Below are 23,937 nucleotides of genomic sequence, written 5' to 3' on the forward strand. Positions count from 1 at the left end.
GGGAGACCTGGGCCCCAGAGCCCGCTCCACGCCGCCCGCTTCAGAGACTGGGTCCCCGACGGGCCCCGACGTGTGGCCGCGTGGCCGCGGGCCGAGCGGGCGGGGCTGCCCAGGCGGGAGGTCCCGGCTCCGGAGGCCGGCACCGTGCGCAGCCGGGCGGGTGCCTGCAGCTTTCGCTTTGCCTCCCTAGGTCCGGGCTCCCGGGCAGGCGCCCCCCCGCCCCCGCCCCCGCCGGCCCCGCCCCTCCGCTTCCTCCCGGGTATCTGGCACCGCGGCCCGCGGCGACACAGGAGCCCCGGCTGGCTGGCGAGGCGGCGGCTGCAGCTATGGTGAGCGCCGGGCGGGGCGGAGTGGAGCGGGGCCGGCGGGCCGGGGGCGGAGGGCGCCGTGGGGGTGCGAGGCCCGAGTCTGAAGTCCGAGGGTGGGGGCCTTCTCCGGTCCCCCCGAGAGTGGCGGCCGCCCGGAGCCGGCTGGGCCAGAGCCTCCACCGGGGGCGCGCAGGCCGCCGTGCGCAGTGAGCAGGGCTCTGGCTTCCCCCTTCCCCGAGCCAAGGGGTTACAAGCCGTGGCTTCGGGTTTCGGGGCTTCGGAGTCAGGCTTCCAGTCGGACTCCGGGCTGAGAGCCTGGTGGTGGCCACTTACCGGCGCTGTGACCCGGAGCAAGTCACTTAACCTTCTTGAACTTTCTTTCCGCATCTATGAAGTGGGGTCAGCATTACCTGCCTTACTGGGTACTTGGGAGGTTAAGGGTGCTCCTTAGGAGCCTGGTGCTCCTGAGCAGTGTAGGTAGTGTGGTGACCTCTTCAGCCCTTCCTGGAGCTGTGAGAAGACAGAGCAGTGTGGCCGGGAGTTGGAAACCCGAGCAGATGGGGTGGTAGCCAGCCGCATGGCAGGGTGTTGGAGGGCATTCTTCTGACCCTAGGTAAAGATAAACGTACATGTTAACTATACAAGTTCCATTGAAGTTATCAGACTATGGCACAGGCCTGTCTCCTAACCTCTACCCAGGGACACATTCTTGAGGTGAGTCATCCCCTACTCCTGCTGCAAACTCTGGCCTGTGTCCCCACTTGCCATCTCTAAGACAAAGGTGTCAGCTGCGAACAGGTGGTGGCAGTAGCTTTCCTCCATCCTCCGGACTCCTGGAAGATGGGCTGGGCAGGAAGCAGGCTTGGTACGTTAAGCTTCTGCCCTGGAGGAGCTGACAGAGGTGTGATGGATGTGGCCTGGTTGGAGGTCGGGATGCCGGGATGGCCTCATCTCTAGGGAACCAGAGGCAGGAAGAGGAAGCGGGACAGGAAGGTTGTACTGAGCTCTAAGGCCTCGCCAGGAAACCAAGGGAGGCTACAAGAATGGGACAAAGCTCTGAGCCCACTTCCCAGCATACAGGGCAAGGGATCTGGCAGGGCCAGGGGTGGGCTTCCAGTTGGCCTTGAGCACGTGGGGGAGAAGAGGAAACTCCTAAATGAAGGCTGAGGCCAGGATAATTTATTGGTGGATACTGGAAAACTCTGACACTCTCACAGGTTCATCTGAGGCCAGCAGTGGATCAGAGCCTGGGAAGGGTACACTGATCTTTCTCCCTTCCCATCTCCTAGTCCCATCCCTCTGTTTCACACCTGCCCCTGTCCCTGGCCCCAACTCTTTCCCTTCTCCCCACTCCCTTTGCTACCTGGTCTTTCTTCCTTGTCCTCTCCTCTGATTCATTCAATCAACAAACATTTCTTGGGCATTTCCTCCATGCCGGATGTGGTGACAGGTATGGGGATAGAACAGGAACAAATAGTGATGGGTAAGGGCTTGAATTCATTCATCCTATAGGTGGTCTTCTCTTGTGCAGTGTCCAGTGAATGTGAGTTTTGAGCCACCGGCTTCCCTCATATGCACAAGGGTTGGCTTGGCAGCATTAAAAGGTCTGGGAAGTCTTTAGCAGCCAGCTAAAATATTTGCCCCCCCCCCCCCCCCCGCATTCATTTTAGCACCGTGGTGAAGAATGTGATTCTTGGAGTCTATTGGTTCCACTCCTGGATCGCCTGCTTACTGACTGTACAACCTTGATGATTTAACCCCTCTGAGTCTCAGTTTCTTATAAAATTGGGATGATAACATGCCTTCAATGGATTGTTGTGAGGATTAAATCAGATCAGGTGAACAAACAGCCAGCAGCATGGTGCTTAGCTCAGAGTACGTGCCCATTGAATGGTGGCTGTTATCACCTTCAAGACTTAAAACCTTCTCAACAGCCTGCAGTGCTTGATGGAAATAAACTCTATGCCAGTTATCAAAGGCCCAGGTGACGTTCTGTGTTTAGGTTAGAGACAAGTGCACGAGTTTGCAATAAGGAGAGCTTGCTTGGCTGTGTATTTTGTAAAATTATCTAAGAGGTTTTATTGACCATTTGTATTGTATAATTCTTGAGATCTGACTGCTTAAAAAGTAATCAGCCGGGGAGCTTGGGCTCTGTCCATAATAATAGCTCTTACTCATTGAGCATTCAGTATTGTCAGGTATTGTGATAAGCACTTTGTTCGTGACACGTCATATGCCTTAGTTAACATCATGTAGGTATCATTCTTGTCACCACTTTACAGATGAGGAAGTGGAGGGTCAGAAAGTTTGCATAGTGGGTGAGTGGCAGAGGCAAGATTTGAGGGAACCCGGGGCTGCAGTGCAGAGCCCCGGCCCTTGGCTCTGAGCTCAGGTGAATGCTGACCTAGCAAGGAACTGATACACCCCTTCACTGCCTGCCCGCTGCATACACAGCACCCCCCCCCATCCCCAGTTCTTTGACTAGGACAGTGGTGACAGCTGGAATAGGGTTTGTCTCTCTCCCAGAGAGAAGGGAGACAGAAGAGTTAGGGCAGAGAGCTTTGTTTTCAGAAGAACCAAGGGTGGGGTGCCTGGGTGGCTCAGTGGATGAGCATCTGCCTTTGGCTCATGTTGTTGTGACCCCGGGGTCCTGGAATTGAGTCCAGCATCAGGCTCCCCGTGGGCTCTCTCATCAGGCTCTCCCTCTGCCTATGTCTCTGCCTCTCTCTCTCTGTCTCTCATGAATAAATAAATAAAATCTTAAAAGAAAAAAAAAGGAATGAAGAACCAAGGCTATTTGGCTTGGAAAAACCTGAGATATTTGAGGGTTGAAGGCAGATATTCTGTACAGAGGGTAACGGTCTGTTGAGAACATTTCCTGTGTAACTGCCACCCCCTGTCTGCCATCCGTGCTGCTGCTCCCCACTCCACGGCCCCCCCTCGGCCCTGCAGACGTCAGGCAGAGCTGGGAAATGACCCAGTCACCCACATTTTCCCTCTACACTCTCTGCTCCCCACGAACTTGGCAACTCCTCACAGCCTTGCTGGGGGCACTTTTCCACTCCTTCTGGATGGCCTCCCTGCCCAAAATTTTGTCACTGCCATCTATGCCAGTCTACCACGAATAGAGAAATTATTCTGAAGCCTCTCTCCAGTGTCCTCCTTGGCTCACAAATCCACACTAGGTCTTGCTCAGCCCTCTCTGCAAGTGAATGTCCTCTATTTGGACTTTTACTCTGTGCATTCGTGGGCTCCACCCTGCCCCTCCGCCCTTGCCCTCTGCCTGGTCTGCCTCTGCCGGAATGCCCCAGCTCCACCCCATCCTGCAAGGGCTCATCCACCCGGGGCTGTCTCTGTTCACAGGAATCCACTCTCTGAGGGTGGCTCCAGCACTTAGTGTTTGTCCTTCACAGCGCAACCCTTCACTCTTCTCTACTTGTGCCATGCATGTCTCTTTCTCCCAGCCTATAGTGAGCGTCTTACAAATAGGCATTCAGAGATGTTTTTCCCTTGTCCACTGTGTGCCAGGCACTATGCTGGGTTCACTGTGGCAGGAGAGGGAGCATGGCCCCGTCCTCTGGTCCCTTACCTCCTTCCACATCCTGTAGTGCTTTATTTCTCCCTATGCCACTGGAGACCTGGGCCTATAGGATCCTTTTCCCTCTGGTGCAGGGAGGGCCAAGAAGGGCCCGGGGGTTAAGCCTGAGGCCTCTCTGTACCCTGGAGCGAATGTGTTCATTTAGGCCTGGTCCCACCCTGGCCCCCAGATAGGCCTGGCTTCGCAGTGTGGGGAGGAGGCTGCAGCTCGCAGTGGGAAGCACAGCCAGCTCTCCTGGAGAATGGGACCCAATGTCACCCCACATTGGAGAATCCAAGAACAACAGCTGTGGTTTTCATAGCGGAAAAACCAATATTCAGCATCCCACCAACCTCTAGCGATGATTGTTATTTTCAATCTTTGTTCCTTCTCAAGTTTTTGCCTTAGGCTATTAGGAATGTGGGGTTGCCTTGGACTCTGTGAAGGTAGGCTGTGTGAATTTGTTGACCACCATTGTAGTAACAATAGCGGTGATGACGTTGACCAGATGAGTGCAGCTTCCCTGCGCTCTGCATTATTGCTCCTTGCTCCCCAGTCACTGCTCCCCCAGCCTGGGAGTGCACCCCTCTGGCATGGTTTGCCTGTCCCCTCTCCAAGTAGGTTGCTTTTCTAGCTCATGGGTAAATATTGACCTACTTGGGTTTCAGATGCCTGCCCCTTGAAACTCCTGCTGGGCTGGATAAACATACTGGGATAACATCTCTTGAAAATAAGAGTTGCTTTTGGAGAGACTGCAGTGTGATTGACCCACTCACTGAGTCCTTATAATGGTCAGCACTACATTGGCCCCCTTGGGGCCACCAGGATGGGAGCAGACAAATGTAGCCTCTCCCTCTGGGGCTTGTGGTCCACTTGGGGAGATAGGACTCATAAACTGGGAATGCTCGGAGGCTGTGTACAAGGCAGCTGCAAGGATCCTGAATGTGGATTCTTGCCTGAGTAGGAGTGGCCCTCTGACCACCAGATCCTTCCCCTTTCTCTGGTTTTAAGTGGAATTCAGTCAAGTGCCAAAATGTCTGCTGTAGACAATGGGCAATGTGGTCTGGCAGGAAAGGGAGCTTGGCCAGGGCTCTGTGGGCAGGAGATGAGAACAAGGATGGGCTGTGGGGGACTAGGCGGGGAGGATGGAGCTTCTGTGGTTTGTGGATATGCTGGGATTGAGCTCCCTGATGCATCCCTGGACCTGCTCCTGAATTTCCAGCTCTCACGGGGGTGGGGGTAGGGGTGGGGGCCTTTGCCCTAGGTCTGTCTCAGTTGCATGTGTCCAAAGCCTGATCTCTTTCTTGCTTGTGATGCACACTCTCTCTTCCTCTCCCCTGTTCTCTCAGCACTCCCCACCCTGCCACACTTGGTCCCTGCCCCTCCCTTCTTAGTCCTCTGAAATGAGCTGGGTTCTTTTGTCAGGTGTGGTTGCTGCTCAAGCCGAGAAGTCAAAGAGTTGGTCTTTTCTCTGTGAGTTGGACCTCAGTGAAGATTCTTGGGTAGCTGGAAGGCTGAGGCCAGAGGCCAGGGTTGGTGAGGTTTCCAGGCAGACAGAGAATCAATTTTGAGCACTGATGTAGGAGGCAGAACTGGCCTGGCCTGGCCAGTCAGAGGGAGGTCTGATCTCAGTTTGTTTCTGTCTGTGTGTCTGTAGGGTTAGGCAAAGGTTATGATGCGTGGTGGTCCACAATTACCTTTCTAGTCATATGGGGTCGGTATCTGCTCTGTCTGGCTTCTAGCCATGTAGCTTGGTTCCCTCTTCTTTACTGCTGCTTTAGGCCAATAGGAAGCCACAGGGCAGGTGCACATTCGGTAGAGGCCATCCTAGGGCAGGTGAGCAAAGTATCTGCTCTGTGGGAGAGTGAGATACTGGGAAGTTTCCATCCTGAGGCATCTTGGAGGAAGCTGAGATGCTGTAGCCAAGGATCTGCCTTGATGGGCAAGGAGAGGAAACTGTGAGGTCAGAGGCAGGTCATACACATTCAGGAGACCAGTCCTTCACTCTGTACATGCCATACCCTCACATGAAAGATGCTATTTCCCCTACCTGTACACCCCCCCACACACAACACACACATGGGGTCGGGGGTGGGACAAGGAGGCCACTAGGTCTCAGGATCAGATGAGGGCCGGGTGGGGGCCTCATGCAGTTCTGACCTTGGGCTTGGTGCCCAGGCAGGGAAAGAGTTGGAACGATGCCAGCGGCAGGCGGATGAGGTGACAGAAATCATGCTCAACAACTTCGACAAGGTCCTGGAGCGCGATGGGAAACTGGCCGAGCTGGAGCTGCGTTCAGACCAACTGCTGGACATGGTGTGAGGCATGGGGGAGCAGGGACGGGGGAGGGCCAGGAGGAGTCCTCAGGTTGTGCTCAGGGTCTCCAGGCACTGGGGGGCCTGAGGCTTGCCTGAGCGCCCGGGGGGCCTGTGGGTTTGTGGAGGTGCCTATAGCCTCAATAAGCTAGCTCCAGGTAGGCCTCATGAAATAACAAGTCCTTGGTTTGACCCTCCTACAGGTTGAGGGCTGTTATTGTTGACTGGGTGTGAGCCTTGGAGGAGTGCGAGTCAAGGGCTCCATCAGTGTCAGACCAGCAGTCAGGCTGGGAGGGTCCCGGGGCAGGCTCTGTGGAAACGGGGAGCAGACAGGTTGGGAAGATGCAGGAGGAGGTTAGGTCTTGTGAGGGGCGTGAGGGGGTGGTTGGGAGAACCTGGCCCTGGGGCTTGGGGGGGAGCCACTAACTCCCAACCTGTGTCTGGGGATGTCCACAGAGCTCAGCCTTCAGCAAGACAACCAAAAACCTGGCCCAGAAGAAGCGCTGGGAGAATGTCCGTTGCCGGATCTACTTGGGGCTGGTGGTGGGCATTGGCCTGCTCATCATCCTGATTGTGCTACTGGTCATCTTTCTCCCTTGGAGCAGTGGGGACAACAGTGCTCCACATGCCCAGGATGCCGGCGCTGCCTCAGGGCCTGGGGGCTGACCCAGCTGGGCCTTGAGGATAGGCCGAGGGGCCGCACTGGCTGGTTCTGGTCTCCAGAGAACCCTGGCGTTTGCTCCCATCTGAGCCACCCAACTGAGCACTGAAGAGCAACTCTGATGTGTGCACCTTTGCATCTCCTATCACGCCACAGACTGGCCCTTGAGGGCAGCCTTCTGCATTAGCTGTGCCAGGCCAGCCCTACCTGGAGCTCAGTAAAAGCTGCTGTTTGGTTAAAAGCTGGTGTTTGTATGTGTGTGTGAAGTCCTCCAAGTTGGTTCATCCTTCTTGGCCTCCACTCCTGGGGTTGTTTAGAAAGTTGGTAGAAGGACTTCACCCTTGGGAGGTGGCCCCTATACTCTTCCTTCCTTGTATGTGATCCAATCCTACCTGGACAGAAACTTCTGGGGTGCAGGTGCAAAGAGAGAGTGGCTCCCAAACCAGAACCTTCAACTAGTGCCCTCTGAGCCTGTTTACCTCAGAATGAAATATTTTTTTTTCTGATGTCTTTTTTTAAATTAAGATTTTATTTATTTATTCATGAGAAACCCAGAAAGAGAGGCAGAGACACAGGCAGAGGGAGGAGAAGCAGGCTCCATGCAGGGAGCCCAATGTGGGACTTGATCCTGGAACCCCGGGATCATGCCCTGAGCCAAAGGCAGATACTCAACCACTGAGCCACCCAGGCGCCCCTTTTTCTGATGTCTTGAAGATGCTCAGAATTGGACTCCAGAAGAAGGCACCTCAAAGATTTTTATCTCACGAGGCTTTCACTTTTGGATAGATTTTTTTTCCTCTCTGGACACCCTGTCCTCCACAATTTTTCTCCTGGGCGTTCTTCCTCAAGCTTTACACCTGATTACAGATGAGGCAGATCGCAGTGAAAATGGGGAGATCCCTGGGTGCTCAGCGGTTTAGCACTGCCTTCAGCCCAGGACGTGATCCTGGAGACCTGGGATCGAGTCCCACGTCGGGCTCCCTGCATGGAGCCTGCTTCTCCCTTTGCCTGTGTCTCCACCTCTCTCTCTCTCTCTCATCAATCAATCAATAAAACCTTAAAGAAAATGGGAAGGGCTTTTCTGGTGCTGTAATGGACAGTCACAAAGGATGGCCTAGACTTTGTCCTGTAGGAAATAATTCAGCCTCTTCAAAGCTCCAAGGCCATACAGGGCCAAGCTGGCAGGGCCTTAGGGTCACAGGAAAGATGATTGGGTAAAGGCTATGGAAGAAGGAAAGAAAGCCCTACCAGGGCCATGGAAGCTGGGCAGTCTCTGCCTGGGCTACTTGACTGCACCGCAAACTCAAATGTGGAAGAGGAATTCAGGGTCAAGTGTGTAACAGAAGCAGTTCCTTGTTAGGTGAAGTGAGGGCTACTGACAGAGAAACAAGAACAAACCTGAGAGTTGTGTGGAGCTTTACCCCTCACAGAGCTTTTTGCTTCCACTGGGCTCATTACCATCTTTTTCTGGGAAAGATGGAGAAAACTGCTTGGCTGTGTAGTTGGTCGGTAACACCACTTAGAGGCCGTGTGGATTTGGGCAAGTCACTTGAGACTTGGGGTTTACATACGAAAAAAGGGATATTTAACTCCCAGAACAATTGTGAGGATTATTTATATTGTGTGTAACATATCCATCAGTGTAATGGTTCTAGATGCCAAATAAAAAGTAGCTGTCATCCATTTCATTTAGTGCAGTTCTCAAGCCTGCCTCACATCAGAATCACCTGTAGAACTTCTAAAACTATCACCCCCAGGCCTAGATTAGTTAGTATCAGAGCTAAGATTTAAATCCAAGTGTGCAGGATGCCTGGACACACACATTAGCCGCTGGCCTACACAGCTTTCGTATAGGGCCTGGATCAGTTCTATCAGAATCTTTGAGGGGAAGTATCTGACGCAGGGTTATTTCCCCCTAAAGCTGCAACCCCTGGTTCCATCTCCAGGATAGCCATGGGTAGCCAGGGATGCAAACTCCTTGAAATCAAGCCACTAATTTTACAGAAGCTAGCGGAGAGGCTGAGCAGTGGGCTGAAGGTCACACATCTAGTTCTGTGAGCGGGTAAGGCCCTAGATTCCCTGGCAAGGATCTTCCCTCTCTCGTTGGGGGACTTTTACCCCACCCTTGATTGTGTCTAACAAAAAATAATCAGGACATTTTTGTTTTGCGGGTTGAGAGGGTAATCAAGGGCCAACTCCTGAACTACCCAGAGTGCAGCAGGTGCAGAAGCACTGGGCGGGGACCGGGCAGAGCAGCGGGGAACGTCGTCCTTCCAGGTTCGCAGGACCCTGACCCCCTGCGCCACCGCCTCGCTCTCTGGAGGGCCTCTAGCACCTGCACGTCCTAGGCCCTCTGAGCCGCAGAGCGAACCGAAGGCCCTACAGCCCCGACACTTGGCTTTTCAGGGCGCCGAGCACGCGACCCACACGTCATTCGCAGATACCCTCCCCCAGGTTCGGAGCCCCAAACAGCTGTTTTTTCCGACCGGCCCAAGCCCCTGCCATTGGCTGTAGCCTTTGGTCACCTGACTTGTCCGAGCCAACGAGAAGCAGCAGAATTAATACTTCCGCTTTCATGCGCCTAACGAGCCTCTGTGCCCGCCTTTCGGATGCTCTGATTGGTCTTCCTGGCTCAGGTCCGCAGCTTATTGGCCAGCGCCGTGGGGCCACAGTCCGGCGGTCTTCGAGGGCTGTGTCAGACAGCCCCGCCGCCATGGCGTCCTATTTCGATGAGCACGATTGCGAGCCGCTGGATTCCGAGCAGGAGGCCCGAACCAATATGTTGCTGGAGCTCGCAAGGTGGGTGCACGGAGCTGGGAGGTGGGGGCTCGGGTAGCAGGTATCTGGGCTGGGGCTGGCTGGACAAGGCGGATTATAGAGGGCAGAGAGTCTGGGGAGGACGGATGAATCTTATGATGGAGAGTTAGTCCAGAGACGAGATTCGAGGAAGATCGATAATTTGGACCATCCGTGGGCGGGCCGGGGATGGTAGGAAAGACGGGAGCTGGCGAATAGGGGGGAGTGGGGGGCGGCAGGGCAGTCGGTTCTAGCAGGGGAGGGGCCGTGTGGGTGTGAGTAGGTACCTTCGTTAGGAACAACAAGCACGGAAACCACCATTGCCACTTGGAATCTGGCTTTACCAGGTCATGTCTACATGGCCTGAGTAATTTCGCTGAGCCTGTTGCCTCATGTGTAAAATGGGACTAGGACAGCCCCGGTGGCTCAGCGGTTTAGCGCCGCCTTCGGTCCAGGGCGTGATCCTGAAGACTCGGGATCGAGTCCGACGTTGGGCTCCCTGCATGGAGCCTGCTTCTCCCTCTGCCTGTGTCTCTGCTTCTCTGTCTCTCTCCTGAATAAATAAAATCTTTAAAAAATAATAAAATGGGACTAAATAGCTTGCATGCTTGGGGTTGTCTTATAGCAACTGTAAACCATTTTCCATTGTGCTTTTTATCTAGTGAACACTTTTGGGGGCTAGCTGTTGGTACTAGCTCGACAGAGTATTTATCTGTTAATGCCTACTGGATTGTGGGGGCAAAAAGAAAGTACGGTTTTCTTCGGTTCTGATCATGCATCGTTCCTCCCAGGTCACTTTTCAATAGGATGGACTTTGAAGACTTGGGGTTGGTAGTAGATTGGGATCATCATCTGCCTCCACCTGCTGCCAAGGCTGTGGTTGAGAACCTTCCCAGGACAGTCATCAGGAGCTCTCAGGCTGGTGAGAACACTAATTCTTACTATTTGGGGCAGGTTTGCCAGACGCACCTGCTCCCAAGCTAGACTGGTCTAGCCCTTCAGTTTTCCAGGTCAGGTTGGGGCAAGAATGTCTTTCAGGAGTGGGAGCCGGGAGGCAGGGTCTGTAGCAGCTCTCCTGATCAGCACTCCCTCCTAAAGAGCTCAAGTGCCCCGTGTGTCTTTTGGAATTTGAGGAGGAGGAGACTGCCATTGAGATGCCTTGCCGTCACCTCTTCCATTCCAACTGCATTCTACCCTGGCTAAGCAAGGTACTGCTTCCTTTCTCTCAGCCCTTACCCTGCCCTGGGCCCAATTCTCAAGCCTCTTTCTGTTTATGGACTGTTAGGGGATCAGAGAAGGGAGAGGGTACAGGTGGGAACTGGGAGCAAGGGGCAGATGTTAGCTTATGAAGACCAGACTTGGGCTGGAACACTGCCCTCCTTTTCTCAGACAAATTCCTGCCCCCTATGCCGCCATGAGCTGCCCACTGATGATGACGCTTATGAGGAGCACAGACGAGATAAGGTAAGGGCTGGTGGTAAGTGAAGAGGGTGGTAATGCGGACCCCTTAGTCGCTGTCCTCAGTGTTCTCATTCCCTACCTTAGGCTTGGTTAGGCCTCAGAGTCACTGACTCTGGTCGTCTTCCTGGTGACTTTGGTGAGGGACAAGAGCCTTGGCAATGCACAAGCTTGGGGCCTGAAAACAGTGATCGCTGTCCCATCGCTTCCCCCACAGGGCTTCAGGTATGACCCATGCCCAGTGTTTCCTCTTTCCTTTAGGCTCGCAAGCAGCAGCAAAAGCACCGGCTTGAGAACCTCCACGGAGCCATGTATACATGAGGTGCCTGGGGTTGAGCACTCGTCCTCCACAATATCTTCCTCCTGCACCTTGAATCCTCATTAAAGATTTCTTTACCCACCCTGCACTGCATTGCTCACAAGCCTGGGCAGGGGTTCTGTATCCTCCATGAGGTCCCTACTGTGGTTGGGGGAACCACAGAAAGTACCAGGCTGCATGTCCCTTCCTGCCAAGCCTACTGGCCTGAGAGCAGTGGAACCCAGGTCAAGAACCTGGCCACTAGAGCAGCCAGTGACTGGGCCTAGGTGTTCATCGTTGGAAAGCAAAATGTGTCAGGGTCTGGCATCCAATAGCTACTTACGTATGGTAAACAAAATCTAGCCTCTGTCTCTCTCCCCTGCAATTTTTAGTCAACCTTGGAATCCCACGGGCTTTTTTTCATTGTGAAAACTGTTTCTAGCGTTTCAAAGTTGCTCTCTGGATGACCTCCTTCCCCCGCCCCCATATCCCTTACTAGAGAAGCAAACTTCACATGGAATTGGGGAAGGATCAGGTCAGTTCTTTAGACTGTTTTTAACGCCTAGAAAGGGTTTCAACCTCTTGAAGGATATTTGGATAGCACCAGGCAGCCTTTATTCTTGGCAGCCCTGCTTTCAAAGAGCAGTGGGCACTCTCCCTGAGGGCAGGGGATTCCTCCCACCCTTTGCCTAGGGAAAGCCGACCTGGGTCAGGCCCTCTCCTGATTGTTTAGAACAGACTACAAACATGCAAATTAGAATTCTTTTAATAGATTAAAAAAAAAAAAGTATTAAAATACCCACGTGGTTCTGCTATGTTATTTGCCTGAAAGTAAGGGGCCGGGTGAAGAATCCCAGTGCAGCTCAGTGGGCCCAAAAGTGGGCCTTCCCACAGACTAAGGAGTGCTCCCCCTTCTATTCCCTGACTTCTATCCCTCCTGCTGTTTCCAGCCCCCAATTCCTGCAGCGGGAAACCCCAGTGGTGTTGCCTTGGCACTGGGGAGTAGAAGGCACCTGAAGGGCTGGCTGGGTGAGTGAGGATATGTGACCTTTAAACATAAAACACTGCAGAGTCAAGCAGTAGGTTGCGTGTGGCCCAGGCAGCAGCCAGGCCTGCTCTTCTATAGCACAGGTGGGTATGGGATGGCCGTTCCTCCAGCAGCAAGGAAACCCATATCCCAACAAAATACTTTCTCAAAATTGTTTTTGGTACAAAATAAATGCAAAGTTATGAGGTGGGGAGCTGCTGAGGCTGGGCCAGCCACCCTCCCCAGGCCTCAGATCATGGCGATGCTTTCCGGAGCACAGTTGAGGTGAGTGGAAGTGCTACTGCTTCCGGAGGACTTGCAGGCCCGGCCAGGGGCAGGCTGCAGGGCAGCCACCAGTGTCTCTGAGGAAACTGCCCCAAACTCATAGCTGAAGGTGCCGTAGAAAATGAGGATGTCGATCACAAACACCCACTCGCACAGGGCTGCCCCGTGCTGCAGCTGAGAGCTCTCATGCATAAAGAAGACACCACCTGGAATGGGGCTAAGGAAGCGTTCAGTAGGACACGTGGGATGTGGTGACACTCCTACCTTCCCAGATAGATAACTAAGCTGGGCCAAAGAGCCTGGTCTCTCCACCTGGGAGGGGAAGAAGGAAAACACCCTGGGCAGTATTTTCTGGATATATGTGTGCCAAGCTCTCACCCACTCCCCACCACCTACCCCCCAGCATCTTGGGTGGGGAAAGGCTGGGCTTGAGGATGCGCTCCTGGCTGCCCTGTCCTGGAAGGATACTGAGGATTAGGGTGACAAAGGCGATGGCTGCCAGCACAATCCGCAGGTAGGCCATAGCCAGGTCTTGGGGGGCAGTGGCCCCATGGTAGGAGAGAGCACAGTGCAGGCAGACAAAGAGCAGGCCAGCAGGGAAGGCCACACCAGTTCCGATGTAGTGCAGAGACTTTGCATGATCCACCTGGGCCCAGAGAGAAGGGCTGATCTGTGAAGCAGCCCTACCTCCACCACCCCTCTTCCCCACCTCTATCTCCCTTCCCTCCCAGACCCTTCTGTCTCCTCCCTCAGCCTTGAAGGGCCATCTCTGCAACTTGGGTCAGCCTGGCACCTGCAGACAGCCAGGACCCATTAGTTAAAGTTCAAGAGGCAGGCAGGTGGGCCCACCTGGAAGTTGCCGACCACCACGAGGCCCGCAGCATTGGTGCAGCCTGTGATGAGCGTTGTGGTATTAACCCAGGAATGACGACTCTGCTCCAGGAGCTGCCCATAGAGCAGCAGGCAAATCAGGACCACTGGAGGAAGAGAGCACAGGTAGGGCCAGCTCTGGTGCCCTCCTCCCAGACTGGCCCAGCCCAGCCAGCCCACCGACACCCCCACCCCCATCCAGACACTGAAGGCTGAAAGGGAATAGAAGGGCAGGTGGTGTACTGGGTTTCCTCAGGCTCTGGCCAGCAGGGTGGCTGTGCAGGAGACTTTGGCCCTTGTTGAAGAGGAGAGAAGTAGCCCCTCTTGCTTTTTAGCCCTTGGTGGGAGGGGGCTACACTAAGCAAGGGCTTCCTGGGCCTTTCTGGGAGGGGGATGGGGGTATGGGTTGGACTGGGCTGGCTAGTGGGGCTGAGGGCACAACTCACCCATGAAAGCACCCATGTTGCCAATGAGGCTGAAGAGGCAGCTCTCTGGGGGATATGTGCCACACTTGCTGGGGGTGGGGGGCAAGGACAGAGTGAGAGAGGGGCAGGAGCACTAGCACCCCCATTCTGGCCCATCTGTCTCTTGCTTTATCTGTGCCTGTCCTTAGGCAGGCCACTGAATTATGAGAAGGGCCAGTTGTGTATCACAAACAACCCGCCCCAGGCTGGGCCCTCCCCCAAAGCAGAGCTCATGTGTGTGATGGGTAAGGGAGTACCCAGGATTGCTTGGCAGAGGCTGAGACTCCTTGGACTCGCTGTGGCTGTCAAGGCCTGCAGCCAGTCTGGCTTTCCTTGTGCCAGAACTGGGGCTAGGCAATCAGAGGGCTTGAACTTAAGTCCAGGTGCCTCCACTTACTAGCTGTGTGACCTGGACAGATGACATCCCTCAGTCTGTTTTCTTGCCTATAAGACGGTGAAAACAGTAGCTGCCCCAGTGCTGGTACTGGGATTAAATGGCCCTATGCATGTAGAGCATTCAGCACACGGTGACTGGCATGGAAAATTGTTATCAAGTACTCTTAATACACTCATTATTCCTGAGACTGAAAGACAGGTCCTTGTCTGAGGGGCTTGGGTCTCCCTGACCTGCCCAGTTTCCAGGCCTTACCTGATGAGGGGGATATCATCCAGGGTGCAGCAGGTCTTGGGGCCCCCTTGTTCAGCAGGGTCAGGAGAGCAGGATTCGTTGTAGGACCTGGTAGGCAGGACAGAGGGTAGTCTGGGGGAAAAGTGGTTCCCCTAGGTTCTCGGCCTATAGTCTCAGGCCTCTCAGGGATCACCCTCCCAGACTTCCCTTGGCAGGGACAGAAGAGCCCACTTCCCAGAACTGGCCTGAGAGAAGCCAAAGGGGTGAAGGGATGGTGGGAAACAGGTAGATGGGCACAAAGCCATGCCTGGGGAGGGACAGGCGTTGCCAATGTCAGATAAAAGCAGTCAGGCTCAGAGTCTCCGTCTGGCTCGCAGCAGCCCCGACCCAAGAGGGAACAGAGATGAAGGGAGCTTTAGAGGGAGGCTGTCTGCAGAGTACACCATACCAGTTCTCCACAGGGCATGCGTGGCGGTTCATCACGGCCATGGCATACCTGCGGGAACACAACCGTCACCCCACACCCACGACCCTCCCAGCCCGGCTCTCCCCTACTGACTCTTCTGCCTTGACTCTGGCCCCAGTCAGCCTTTGTCCTTGCTGGGAACTCGTGTTGAGGTGATCCTGAAGCTTGACACCACAGGAGAACCTACAGCATGGCCCCAAACAAGAGGACCTGTGGAAGTAACCCTGGCTAGAAGTAGGTCTGTCTGGGTCACCCTACTGGACAGCAGTGGTGCCAACGTCCGAGGGGACTGTGTGCCCAGGCACAGGGCAGGGCCAGGTTTTGGAGACAGCTAGTGGTCCTGGGTACTACCCTGGAGCCTACAGCAGGACAAGGGGCTGTGTGTGTGCCATCGAGCTCCCGTTGGGTCCTGGGAGTCCCTATCCCTTCTAGGCTGGGGCCCATTTTGTCCCGTAGTTGCCGTCCCCCTCCCCCTCTTTACTCACACAGTCCATAGGCCAGTGATGGAGAATGCTGACAAGCTGACAGGAAGGAGGATCCAGGCGGTCATGAGGGAGGGGAGCCAGGGTGGTGGTGATGTGGGGGGAAGGACAAGAGGTAGGTGGGAAAGAGGGGGCCGGCCCAGCTACCTTAAGGTACTTCGCCAAAACCATCAGCGGCCCAGGCCTGGTGGAGAGAGACAGGTCAAAGTCCAGGGTCCAGTGCCTGGCCGAAGTCGGTGGGGGGAGAAGGTGGTCAACACTCAATTCTCAATGCCCACGTTTTGGGCTGAGCCCACGCCAGAACGTGGACACCTGGCTTACACCGGGGGCCTCCGCATTCCAGCCCAATGCCACCGGTGCGCCCAGAAGCTCAGGCGGGGCTCTAACTTCTGGGGAGGGAATCCCGCTCCCACGCCCGAGGGACCGGGCAGGGGGAGGGGCTGCAGTTAGGACTGTCCAGGGGGCTGCGCCAAGAACCTGCGGGCAGGTGCGGGCCCGGGCCGAGCGGCGGCGGCGCGCAGGGAACCACCTGACCGCTGGCGCCCCGAGGGGGGAGGCAGGTTAGCGCAGGAAGCCCACCTCGCCCGCCCCTCCCCCCCGTGTGGGGGCACGGGGCCCTCCTCTCCCCCCCCGGAGCCGGGGACGCGAGTCTCCCCAGCATGTCCTCCGAGGCCGCGGACATGAAGGGGCCCAGTACGCACCTCCCCGGAGCGCCGCGCCCTGCTCGGCCCCGCGTGGCGCCGTCTCTGGCTGCGGCCCTCCGAGCAGCCCTGGAAGGTTTAAAGGGCCGAGCGGCCCCGCCCCTGGCGCCCCGGCCGCGCCGCGCCGCCCGACGGGACGTGGAGTCCGCGCCGCTCCGGCCCCCGCGGCCGCTCCCGCCGGGAGACTACAACTCCCGAGCCCCCGCGCCCGCTTGGCGGTGGAAGCGTGGGCGGCGCCCCGCCTTCGGGGGGGGCCTGAGCGCCGAGGGCTGTGGCGTGGAACTCGAGCAGAGGCTTCGACTCCGAGATGCCCATAGTCCCGCGTGCCCTGGGGCTGCTTTGGAAGCTTCGGGAGGCGGGAAGCCCCCGGGGCCGCACCGCTGTGATTGGCATTGCGCGCAAGGCTGGAGGAAGCGTCTCTAACCATGGCGCCCCGCGCCTGCCTCTGTCCTGGGCGAGGCGGCTGTGCGAAGAAGCGAGCGCGAAGTCTTGGCTGTTACTTAAATTCAAGAGCCCTGGATCTGACTTGTGCTTCCCTCGGCTCAGCAAACTCTTGAGGGCTACTTTCAAGACTTATTTTCAAGGGTCCAAGAATAGAGTACTGTAAGAAGTCAGTGTCCAAAACATGTTTCCAGGGTGAGGAACACTTACTTGAAACAAGGCCACAAGATATTCATGGTCACACGTGGCCAGGTGTTGGTAACCAAGAGAGATAAGGCAGGCTAGAGGCCCAGAGCAATTTGGGAAGAGTGAACAGGATAGTGTGGGAATAAATTACCATTGGTTTCACCAAAATGTACAGGCCAAAGTTGCCTTCTTGGACATACTTTTCACATACCAAGTGTGTCTCACACACTAAGAATCCCAGCATGTGCTGGAACCTCTATGAGACACCAGGGCTGACAGACCACGGGCCTAGGCTGCCAGGAGCAGGGGAAGCTTAGATCTGGCAAAGGTAATGTGCAGAAACGGGCCCCTGTACTGTGGGGGAAAAAATAAACTAGACAAGGACCTGAAGCAGCAACCTTTTTTGGACCCAATGGAAAGTAAAAATGGAAACAGGAAATCTGTTGGGAGAGTGCTTTTCTGAATTGCATCAGGACAAGTAGTTAAGGAAGGCCCAAGAAGTATGGTTGTGCAGAGTGATCACTGTACAATACCTGGCTGAATGGATCAGTGGGGTTTAACATCCAGTCCACTTTTTGCTGGCCATGCTGTGCTCCAGGACACAGAGGTGTTGCTTCTTAATACACAGAGAAGCACCATCTTCCTGCCCAAGTGTGTCACCATTGGAGCAGGCACCTTTTCCTCACCTGCCCAATGGTACTGTGAACCCTCAGCATTTCCTACCTCATTGGAAGCTTTGCAAATCTTAGTCAACATTTACTATATCCTGCTGATATATAAATCCTGGGTTTGAGTGTCTGTCCAACTGTTATGGGGGAAAGACTTGAAAAAACTACTTAGGTCCTAAACTGGCTATTCTAACATACAATGGGAGTAAGACAAGCACTCTAGAACCGGGACAAAGAAGCAAATTTTGGCCTAATAGGATAATCTCAGCAGTCCCTAAAGTAGAATTACTCCAAGATGGGACTCCCTATGACAGAAGGGCTTTTCATGGAGAGTTGGTAGGGGGGGAGTCACTTATCATTTAAGAAATGGGTCCAGACATCTTTAATAGTCCCTTCCAACTCTAATGCTACGTGACTCTTGTTATGCTCCAACCTGGGCAGTTCTTAAAATAGTCAAGGCAAAGCAAGAGATGAGATTTCAAGTGCTGATTCTGTGGTGCTGAATGACTTTAGGGCAGGCATTTAATCTTCACTTCCCTTATGTACACAAGTGATTTCAAAACTCTTGGCAAAAACAGTGCTGTAAAAATAGTTTATTGCTTAAAAAGAATACTGTTTTTGAAAAGTACCTTCCTTCCAAGATTTTCAAATAATTGCACACTTCATTCACAGAGCAGAAACATTGAAAATGAGAAAACAGAATAATATATGGCTTGTTACGCATTTAACACAACTTGACCAGTGCAACCAACCCCTCATCCTGGAGGCTCTGAGAAGGAAAAGGAGCCAAATATTCAGAAGGTTTTTACTTTTAGTGTCACTAACTACTGGAGAAATTTGGGGTGGGTGCCTATGGTTTCTACCATCTGAGTCCTAAATAATAGGAATTCAACAAGGGAGCTTAAAATGTTTCAGATAATTGTTAACAATCTCTGCTGATTTTCCCAAGAGGTAGGAAAATAATCTTTCCCCATTCCTCTTTCTATATGCAAAGGTCTCATGTATACTTGTAAACCAGCTGGGGATCCTCTACCCTACTATCCATGCATCCTGGCAAATGCATAGCAGGTTGGATACGCATTACCTCAAGGTGTTTTCTTCCAGTCCCATGGGCTAAATCTCTAGTTGGCAGTGCCCTTCAGAGTGGACCATGGAGGTGAAATGCCCCTTTCAGAGACTCATACATAGGGAGAAGCATGTTATTGCCCACATTGGTCCTACTGGCTGGCCAAGTGCCAGACTCCTACTCTCAGTACAAAAAGCTTTACATTCTTGTTTTCCCTTCTTGTGTTACATTCTTCAAAGACTTCTATGCTTGCCAACTGGCTAGAACTCAAACTTTAGTATTTACTCTTATGCAGCCCAAAGCCCCTAAGAACCCCAGATTCCTTCTATTTATTATATCATCCATGGTGGCCCAGGAAACAGAAAGCCTTAAAATCCAAGACCTACCCTCAGTAAGTGGAGAACATTCATGGACATGAGATACATCAAAGAGGCTACCAGACTTTTTTTTTTTTTTTTTAAGACAGCCAAGAATGTGTCTAGTCAAATGAGTGTTTATTCTGAAGCAGCCTGCCTAAGAGCTCCAGTTAATCTGACACTGTTGCCACTGTACCAAAGTATGGGGCAGTCTTCTTTGTGACATCCCTAGAACCTGTGGGAAATGCTCTGTACATGCTCCTTGATGGCAAAGCACTGATTTTTGAAAACAGCTAGAAGATATTTGGAGGCCAGTCTGGTGAATCAACTGCATAGTACCAGTACCATCCTGGACCCCAGACTGAGGGGTGGCAATAAGCAATGAGCCTGAGCGGTAAATCTGTCAACTGGCTGAGGGCTATATCACCAGAGAAGTGCTTTAGGCATACCTGGAGCAGTGGCAGCATCACTACCAACAGGCCTCCCTTAAAGGACAACCTCTCATTTAAGTACCAGGCCTAATGCTTTCTATAGTTCTACTGCTTAAATTAAGAATTAGGATGCTTTCTTGGGTGGAAAACATTCTACATGAACTTGATACGCAAAATGCCTTAAGAAAATAAATTCACAAACAAGGAGTTTTCATCAATCTCTTACCTGAGAGTGTGAGGATTACATGACAGACACATAAAAGGTCACATTAGGTACACACTTCCCTTCTCACAAACAGGAATGGAGGCTAGAATTTCAGGTGCCATGCCTCTGGCTTCTTCTTCTGGTCTTGTTTCTAAATTCTTTAATAAATCCGTGAAATAGGCCATCCAGTTGTGAGAAGACAGACCCAAGAAGTATTTCCAGACTAGGAAGCCTAAGAGTTCCAGTGAAATCCTATTTCCAAGTCAGAAGATCAGTTGAAAAGCTGGAAGACTAAAATCCCCAGTCCTCAAAGCTGCAGGGAAGATTGGGCATAGAGTATGGCATGGCCTCCTTGACTTAGAGGCTCTAGAGGGTAGTCAACATTGTAAGTCAAAAGGCACTTCTAGCCTGGCTGAATAAGCAGCAGGCAGATTTTCTCCCCTGAAAGTAGAACTGAGCCCAGGACTGGCAAGTTTAAGGTATTTAACCTTGGGCCAGCTCTGTGGGTCAGGAACACTCTGGTCCCTGGCTCCCTTCACAACCAGGCCCATCTAACTTATCTACCTCACTCACCTTCCCAGAATTTCTCTGGCACTGCAAGCTGTGGCTTACTGGATTCTAATGATGCAGTTAGTTTAAGTAGTTGCCTTGCCCCGTTTCTGAGGTGTTAGATTTTCAGGGGTGTAGGGCACAAACCAACAGTGCCCTTAGGTGTCCTTTAAGAGAAAAGCTGCTGAGATGGAACAGCCAGGCAGATCTTGAGACCCAGATGTAGAGAAACCCCTGGGGCATGGGGACTTTGGTTTCAAGAAGTCTTAGTGTTTATGGGCTCACTTAAACCCCATACTTCCAGTCACTGAGGTTAGGTCAATTGCTGGAAATCTGAAGTGGCTTGGAACTGCAGTGCATAGGATGTCTTATGAACTTCTCAGACCTTAGCCTAACCCTGTGTTAGGGAAAACGTTCACTGAGGTGAAAGCAGTGATATTCCTAGGATTTTTATCCTAAGGATCTCCGTTTATATACTCTTGGGAAATAGGAAAGGAGAAAGAATGGGACAGGGGAAGGGCAGATGAGAGAGGCTCATTTCGCTGCCCATTGTTTGGGCTTTTTTTTTTTTTTTTGCAACTAGGGATCCAAATAGGCAATTATTGCTCATGTTGAATTTCCCTTTGTATGTACATTCAGGACTGTTAAATCACATTTGGAGAGTCAGCTTCAAGCTTGTTTTGATAATTCCCCCTTAGCCTGAGCAGAGGATGGTCTGTTCACAGCCAGGGATGAGGCTGAAAACTGGAATCCCATAGCTCTAACCAAGGCAGGTTTTGCTGCAAGAAATCCTTGCAGTTGAGTTCTGGCATCATCCTCCTAGGTCTCTTTATCTAGACAGTGCCAAACAGTGCGTTATAAGCGAAACTTGCAAAAGCCATGGAAGGGGTGGGATACATGCTTGCAAGTCAGTCTCAAAAATGAAGATCTCCCACTTTATTGGTATTGGAATTACTGGGAGAGCTTATCAGGAAGGTAGCCACCCCCCGCCCCCGAACTCCCCACCTTCAAAGTCCTGAGCAGCTGGGAGGTGAAGTCACATTGGGAGGTGGGGTGGAACTGATGGATTCTGAGACAAAGATGAGGGAATGGAAAGAACAAGGAAATGGCTGAAAAAAAGGTCTAGAAAATATGGACAGAAGTGAGCAGAAGCAAGGAACAAAGGAACCATAGAACAACAAACACAGTTCATTGAGCTGGGTAGAGCAGCAGTGACTAGATGTCCCATTGCATAGGACTTCAGTAAGAAAGCAGCACGTTGGCATAAGGTTTCATACACCTCAGCTGTCCCTGGAGTCTCTGCTTCTAGAACACCAAGCTAGCCAAACAAAATTCTCAAATCCCAGAATACTAAGCTGGTCAAATGGGCCAACATACAAGAAAGAATGGCTGCAAAGGAGAGGATTAGGCTTGTCCCTGCAACACTGTTCCTGTGGATGTGTGTAGCTCAGGGGTGTGTGTGTGTGTGTGTGTGTGTGTGTGTCTCAAGATTAGCTCAGACTGGTCCTGGCACCCCCAAACTAGGAGTGAGCTCCCTGGGCAGTGAATCCAGCCTGGTGAGAAAGCCTTCAGCCTGGTCAATGTCGGCTCTGGCGCTTTGCAATCTCTTCCTGGATGCGCAACTTGAGGGCCTCTCGCATGGGTGGATCCAGAGGCGTGTGTGCTGACACCTCTTCACTCACCCTTCCTGGATCATCATCCTACGTGGAGGAAGAGTCAGGAAGCTCAGGGCCTGGCCTCTTCTGAAAAGGCGACCTGCCCTGTCCCTAGACAACATTCTCACAGAACTTCATTTGACTCACAGCTTCTTGCCAGTGCCTGTCATTTCCCAGGTGCCCCTGTAATAGTGATTTTCAGCTGGAGGCCATGAGCCCTCCCTGGTTCCTGCTGAGAATCACTGTGTGGCAGGCGTGAGTTGTGCTCAAAAGCATCGCCCAACAGTCTATGCTCCCATGTGGAGCCGACACTTCCCACTGGCCCCGAGGAAAATAGCGGCTCAGGCTCTGGCATTGATTTCTAGCATGGCCAAGGACCTTCAGGCTGCAGCTGTTTCCATGAGGCATACCTGATACACAATAACTGAGGTGACCTCTCCGCTGTCTGCCTCGTATTCTAAACAGAAGAGCTGATGGCCAGAAGGTTCTGGCTCAGAGCTGCCACTACTGCTGCTTTCACCGGACTCCTCACAGTCTGGGTTGCTTGGGTGGGTAGAGCCATCTGGAAGGATGAATCACAATGAGAGGGAAGAGGGGAAGGCTGCTGGAGCCCCTGCCCACATGGATAACACATGAAAACATACTGTAAATGAAGTCCCAATCTTCTTATGGACTTTGTGCGTGTGTTATATGTTAAGTGTGGTGCCAATCGATAGTTTCATTTACCTTTGTATCCCTGCTCTGGGGCCAGCACAGTTCTATCACGTAGTAGGTACACAATCACAATGCATCTTCATCTAGTGAATAACGTTGGAAGGTAGTGCAGAGATGGCCAGAGTCCTACGTGGGTTTAAATTCAGGCTCTGCCATTTATTAGCTGTGAGACCTTGGGCAAGTTAATCTCTCTGTGCCTGTCTCCTAACTGTGAAACAGAAATGATAGTAGTTTCCATCCTAGGGGATCTTGGGAAAACTAAGTGAATCAACGTACCCAAGATCTAAAAACACTTTTAGGTAACGCTAAACAAATTTAGTGCCCCAATAGTTAGCTATTGTGATCTCTAGGTCCCGGGGAAGCTGGAGAAAAGGCCATTTAGAATACTTAGTCTGAGTTTCATTCCACACCCATGTCCTGGTCAACTACAGGTGTGCCAAACTCTGTCAGGCCTAAAGCACGACAGCATGGTGGGCAAACCAGTAAACAACGACTTGCTGGTTCCCAGATAATTCCCGTTAATCGTGATGCTTCACTGGGGGGGGAGGGGGCACGAACCTTCTCTGTTCTCAGGGAGAATGTGAGTGGAGAAAGGGGAGCGTCGAGGTGAGGGTTCCGGGAAGGGACGACATGAACTGAGCCCTGCGGGTTCAAAAGCGGGTTTTTTCCATGTAGAGAAAAGAGCGCAAAGAGACAGGGGGCTGGGGGCCGGAAGGGCGCGCGGGCTGGAGTAGGCAGGCGGGGCGGGCGGCCTCACCTCGGTGTCGCGGCAGGTACACCTGCAGGTCGGGTTTGCGGGGCCGCGTCGGCGCGGGCGTGTGCCGCCTCCTCGCCTTCTCCTTGGCCGCCTGCTTCACCTTCTTGTCATAGTCGTCCCTGCGGGGAGCCGAGCGGGAGTCAGGGACGGCCGGGCAGAGCTAGGCTGGGGGCGGCGGCGGGGCGGGGCGGTACCGGGCCAGCTGGTTCCGTCGGATGTGGTGCACAAAGCCGTGGCTCATGTCCAGCCGCCCGCCAGGCTTGCAGCAGACCCCCTGTCCGGGCTCTGGAGCTGCTTCCATCTGGAGCCCTGCGCTCGGAGCCGCCGCCGACTCAACGGCCCCAACGGCCGCGGTCCCGCCGGGGGAGATCCGCGCCGCAGCCTCGCCGGACTTCCGGCCCCGCGCCCTGAGGTCCCGCCCCGAAAGCGCCTGCCGGGCCGAGCGTCGCCCCGCGCAGAGTTCCCGGCGCGGGTGCTGCCTCGGGGCATGCGCGGCTTCCACGCCTCTTCGGGGATTTTCTTTGTGACATTAGCAATACGAAAGAGGACTTAGGCTGACTGCTGACACATCAG

The 23,937-nt window shown here is 53.4% G+C and overlaps 4 protein-coding genes across 8 annotated transcripts; 2 read left to right on the plus strand and 2 right to left on the minus strand.

The window, feature by feature from the left end:
• The first annotated feature begins 200 nt into the window (after positions 1–200).
• VAMP5 (vesicle associated membrane protein 5) lies at positions 201–7,102 on the plus strand. Its single transcript, XM_072767079.1, has 3 exons — positions 201–329; positions 6,064–6,201; positions 6,657–7,102. The coding sequence occupies exons 1-3, from the start codon at positions 327–329 to the stop codon at positions 6,864–6,866; spliced, it is 351 nt and encodes a 116-aa protein (XP_072623180.1). The 5' UTR covers positions 201–326; the 3' UTR covers positions 6,867–7,102.
• A 750-nt stretch (positions 7,103–7,852) lies between these two features.
• RNF181 (ring finger protein 181) lies at positions 7,853–12,211 on the plus strand. Of its 2 annotated transcripts, none has more exons than XM_025994413.2 (5): positions 7,853–9,660; positions 10,449–10,579; positions 10,756–10,865; positions 11,047–11,121; positions 11,377–12,211. In XM_025994413.2, the coding sequence occupies exons 1-5, from the start codon at positions 9,437–9,439 to the stop codon at positions 11,434–11,436; spliced, it is 600 nt and encodes a 199-aa protein (XP_025850198.2). In that variant the 5' UTR covers positions 7,853–9,436; the 3' UTR covers positions 11,437–12,211. The 2 variants fall into 2 exon arrangements, with proteins under 2 accessions (XP_025850198.2, XP_072623179.1); XM_072767078.1 differs by having other exon boundaries at positions 9,338–9,660; positions 11,203–12,211.
• Positions 12,162–19,849, minus strand: TMEM150A (transmembrane protein 150A). Of its 3 annotated transcripts, none has more exons than XM_072767077.1 (8): positions 19,711–19,849; positions 15,639–15,819; positions 15,136–15,183; positions 14,709–14,795; positions 14,042–14,109; positions 13,575–13,702; positions 13,194–13,371; positions 12,162–12,931 (listed from the first exon to the last, which is right to left on the minus strand). In XM_072767077.1, exons 2-8 carry the CDS (start codon positions 15,701–15,703, stop codon positions 12,690–12,692), a joined length of 816 nt encoding a protein of 271 aa, XP_072623178.1. In that variant the 5' UTR covers positions 15,704–15,819; positions 19,711–19,849; the 3' UTR covers positions 12,162–12,689. The 3 variants fall into 3 exon arrangements, with proteins under 3 accessions (XP_072623178.1, XP_025850196.1, XP_025850197.1); XM_025994411.2 differs by lacking the exon at positions 19,711–19,849 and adding an exon at positions 16,337–16,472; XM_025994412.2 differs by lacking the exons at positions 15,136–15,183; positions 19,711–19,849 and adding an exon at positions 16,337–16,472.
• On the minus strand, positions 18,210–23,846 carry C8H2orf68 (chromosome 8 C2orf68 homolog). Of its 2 annotated transcripts, XM_025994415.2 has the most exons (5): positions 23,559–23,846; positions 23,365–23,483; positions 23,166–23,249; positions 22,304–22,455; positions 18,210–21,938 (listed from the first exon to the last, which is right to left on the minus strand). In XM_025994415.2, the coding sequence occupies exons 1-5, from the start codon at positions 23,663–23,665 to the stop codon at positions 21,816–21,818; spliced, it is 585 nt and encodes a 194-aa protein (XP_025850200.1). In that variant the 5' UTR covers positions 23,666–23,846; the 3' UTR covers positions 18,210–21,815. The 2 variants fall into 2 exon arrangements, with proteins under 2 accessions (XP_025850200.1, XP_025850202.1); XM_025994417.2 differs by lacking the exon at positions 23,166–23,249 and having other exon boundaries at positions 23,559–23,786.
• Between the last annotated feature and the right edge of the window lie 91 nt (positions 23,847–23,937).

The sequence above is a fragment of the Vulpes vulpes genome, chromosome 8, assembly GCF_048418805.1.
Source record: "Vulpes vulpes isolate BD-2025 chromosome 8, VulVul3, whole genome shotgun sequence".
Lineage (NCBI taxonomy): Eukaryota > Metazoa > Chordata > Mammalia > Carnivora > Canidae > Vulpes > Vulpes vulpes.

Coding starts and splice junctions, on each gene's coding strand:
- RNF181 (XM_072767078.1), top strand. CDS start 9,437: ATGCGCCTAACGAGCCTCTGTGCCCGCCTTTCGGATGCTCTGATTGGT. Junction 9,661..10,448: donor ATGTTGCTGGAGCTCGCAAG/GTGGGTGCACGG, acceptor CGTTCCTCCCAG/GTCACTTTTCAATAGGATGG. Junction 10,580..10,755: donor CATCAGGAGCTCTCAGGCTG/GTGAGAACACTA, acceptor TCCCTCCTAAAG/AGCTCAAGTGCCCCGTGTGT.
- VAMP5 (XM_072767079.1), top strand. Junction 6,202..6,656: donor CAGACCAACTGCTGGACATG/GTGTGAGGCATG, acceptor GGATGTCCACAG/AGCTCAGCCTTCAGCAAGAC.
- TMEM150A (XM_072767077.1), bottom strand. CDS start 15,703: ATGACCGCCTGGATCCTCCTTCCTGTCAGCTTGTCAGCATTCTCCATC. Junction 15,184..15,638: donor ATCACTGGCCTATGGACTGT/GTGAGTAAAGAG, acceptor GTGTTCCCGCAG/GTATGCCATGGCCGTGATGA. Junction 13,372..13,574: donor TGGTGGTCGGCAACTTCCAG/GTGGGCCCACCT, acceptor CTCTGGGCCCAG/GTGGATCATGCAAAGTCTCT.
- C8H2orf68 (XM_025994415.2), bottom strand. CDS start 23,665: ATGGAAGCAGCTCCAGAGCCCGGACAGGGGGTCTGCTGCAAGCCTGGC. Junction 23,484..23,558: donor CGACGGAACCAGCTGGCCCG/GTACCGCCCCGC, acceptor GGCTCCCCGCAG/GGACGACTATGACAAGAAGG. Junction 21,939..22,303: donor CCTCAGTTATTGTGTATCAG/GTATGCCTCATG, acceptor TCCTCCACGTAG/GATGATGATCCAGGAAGGGT.